This window comes from Pseudochaenichthys georgianus, chromosome 9, assembly GCF_902827115.2.
Source record: "Pseudochaenichthys georgianus chromosome 9, fPseGeo1.2, whole genome shotgun sequence".
Lineage (NCBI taxonomy): Eukaryota > Metazoa > Chordata > Actinopteri > Perciformes > Channichthyidae > Pseudochaenichthys > Pseudochaenichthys georgianus.
In genome coordinates, this window is record NC_047511.1 from 31,484,882 (window position 1) to 31,487,807 (window position 2,926).

At 45.8% G+C, this 2,926-nt stretch overlaps 1 protein-coding gene across 1 annotated transcript in view; it reads right to left on the reverse strand.

The window, feature by feature from the left end:
* Nucleotides 1-1,188: 1,188 nt before the first annotated feature.
* The window catches only part of aplnra (apelin receptor a), a 2,051-nt gene continuing 313 nt past the window's right edge, over nt 1,189-2,926 (reverse strand). The window contains exon 1 of the mRNA XM_034091048.2: nt 1,189-2,926. This exon is cut by the window's right edge and continues 313 nt beyond it. Within this exon, the coding sequence (XP_033946939.1) occupies nt 2,016-2,926 (911 nt within the window). The 3' untranslated portion in view covers nt 1,189-2,015.

Sequence of the window (2,926 nt, forward strand, 5' to 3'; positions counted from 1 at the left end):
ATCCTTCCAAATGGCACCTGATTCCACTTTGAAGAATAACGGTGTGTGTTTATGCAATCGTGAGTCTTTGTGTTATGTACAAACTTAGGCCTCAGCACACATCCATCACAGTGACCATCGTGTGATCTGCTGTCAAATATGCTGCGTTTTGCAAGGATGGACAATAAGTAACATACGATCTCTTACACACAAAGACCAGATGAATAATGCATCTTCAGGTTCTCACTGTTTCACACATGTTGTTACTTTAAAACGTGATGATGACAGATGAACTCGTCTAGCTTTGGCTTTTTCCCCCCAAACGTCCTCACCTCGTTCACTATTTTTCCTCTTTTATTTTCTGTTGAGGCATCTGCAGTCAAATGCTCATCTCCCATCACCCCCACCTCCGCTTCCCAGCCCGCACCCTCCCCACCGCTCTAACTGCGACCACTTGTCAGTGGGGACAAATATTGTCTTGTTCATTGGACTAACTTCTGCCAAGATTCCCACTTCCCCCCGCCGCCGCCATCTCTAAACGGTGATTACGTCCAACAGAGCTCATTACTGTCAAATCAAAGGATCCCTCAGAAGAGTCACTCATTGGTTATTATTCAGTGAACATGTGTGGTTTTGATTGGCTTTACCTCCTGTGGATAAAGAGTCTTTTTGTGACATTGTTTTGCATGAAAGTACTTTAAAGTGGAGTTGACTAAAACACATCCCTCAAAATATGTTGTGCCTCCTCCTCCTACTTGTTACACATAAAAACACTTTCAAATTCAAAAACCTTTGATTGTTACCCACAAGACTGTGTCATCAAATAGTTAAAGTGCCAAAGTTGATTCACATCTGAGTATCGAATACACATCTCAGGATGAAAATCACTTTGCCTAATCCGGTTACAGTCTGGATACTGGCTGTGAATCAATAGAGATTAGAGATCTATTAGTCTGAAGGTGTAAACCAAATGCAAAGACATTCATAACAAAGCTTTAACCCTCTGGAGATACTTAACACTGAAATAACAGGATGGTGTAATGAAACTGATGGGAAACCAGATTTTAAATTGAAAAAAGAACCAGTTTTGTACAATTTTTGACTTTAGTATTACTGTAAAACGTTCTCCTCTCCACATTTAAAATGACCTTTTTAAAATGTCAACAAATGAAGAACTTTTGTTTCCACACACTCAATGAGTCTGAGAGATCTGGTCCATAGAACACATTTTTATTACAGTAGTTAGTTACAGTGATGTCGAAAAATAAAACATATACATCAAACTAGATTTCATTTATTTACAGAGTTCCTTTGTCCCCTTTTAGTGCTGTGACTACACTGCGAAACCGCTCCACCCATCCCGCCCCGTTCCCCAACAACATTTGTCAACTGCCATCTGCCTGTCTGCACCCCGTCTCCTCTCAACAAACTATATAATTAAGCCGCAACACCTTCTCTCCTCTTACACCCCCCCTCCCTCCTGCAGACTTCTACCTTCACAAACAACAAGAGGACACTGCTCTGTTTGATTTCCCTGCTCACACATCTTTTTTAACAAGTGCTTCTAAAACAAAACAGCAATAGATCTGAACAAGAAAGAAAATGCTATGGTATGAAAATACTGTACAGCTATATGTTTCATCCAGTGTAAACAGGTTTTAAATTGATATATAGTTCCCAACAACAGTGTGTGTTTCTAAAATCATAACTATGCCCTCTTTTCATGATAGACATTTTAACTTTTACAGAGCAGGACAAAACAAAAAATATACTTTCTTTTTTCTCTGAGAACTTGAGGAACAAAGCAGCGAAGGAGCACAGCCCGCTGGCCCCGGCTTCATGTCCACACGACATACAGAGCCTCCACATCTCTGGCTGTCCTAGAATAGGAGGAACATATTATGGATTTCATGACTGTGAGCGGAGAAAGTTCATCATCTCAGCTTCCCAGCTTTAAACAACGGACACGTAAAGTTTTTTTTTTTCAACAAGTGTTCCAGTGGTTGGAGCCCTGCTCCACCTTTCTTTTTGCCCCTCTACACCTTGGTGGCCAGAGACTGAATCTCTGACTTCAGAGTCTGGGCGCTGAGCGTAGAGGACATGGAGCTCATGTGGCCATGCATAGCCTTCTTCAGGTTGAACAGGCACAGACACTGAGAACGAAAGCGCAGGTCAAAGAAGGCGTACAGGAAGGGGTTGAGGCAGCTGTTGACGTAGGCCAGGCAGGTGGCGTAGGGATGAGCGAGCAGCAGGAAGCGCAGGAAGCCGCAGGAGCTGGGAGCCAGGTTCAGGTAGGAGAGGGCGTCCATGCTCTTCAGCACGTGGAATGGAGTCCAGCAGAAGGCAAACACCACCACCAGTGTGGTGATAATCTTCAGCAGCCTCTTCTTCTTCTGGTCCTCCTTGCGCAGGTTGTTGAAGTGGCGTGTGACGGTGCAGCCGATGAAGCAGTAGAAGATGGTCATGGCCAAAAAGGGTAGGAGAAAACCCAGAGCAGAGGAGGAGAGGCTGAGCCCGGCGATCCACAGATAGTCGTGCCTCTGGTTCATGGTCACCAGGCTGAAGTCCATGGCGCACGTGGTCCTGTTGCTGTTCAGGTCGTTCACAGTGGTGCGGAAGAGCAGCGTGGGCACGGCCAGCACGCCGGACAGGAACCAAATGGCCCCCAAGGACGCCAGCATAGTCCCTCGAGAGCGCAGCCTGCTGCTGGACAGGGAGTGCACGATGGCCAGGTATCGGTCAAAGCTCAAGCAGGTGAGGCAGAAGACGCTGGCGTACATATTGACCAGAACAACATAGCTGCTGATTTTGCACAGAGCCACACCAAAGGGCCAGTGGTAGCCCAGCGCAGTGTACACGGCCCAGAGAGGCAAGGTGATAACAAAGGTGAGGTCAGCGATGGCCAGGTTTCCTATATATACATCTGCAGCACGACGCTTAGACTTGG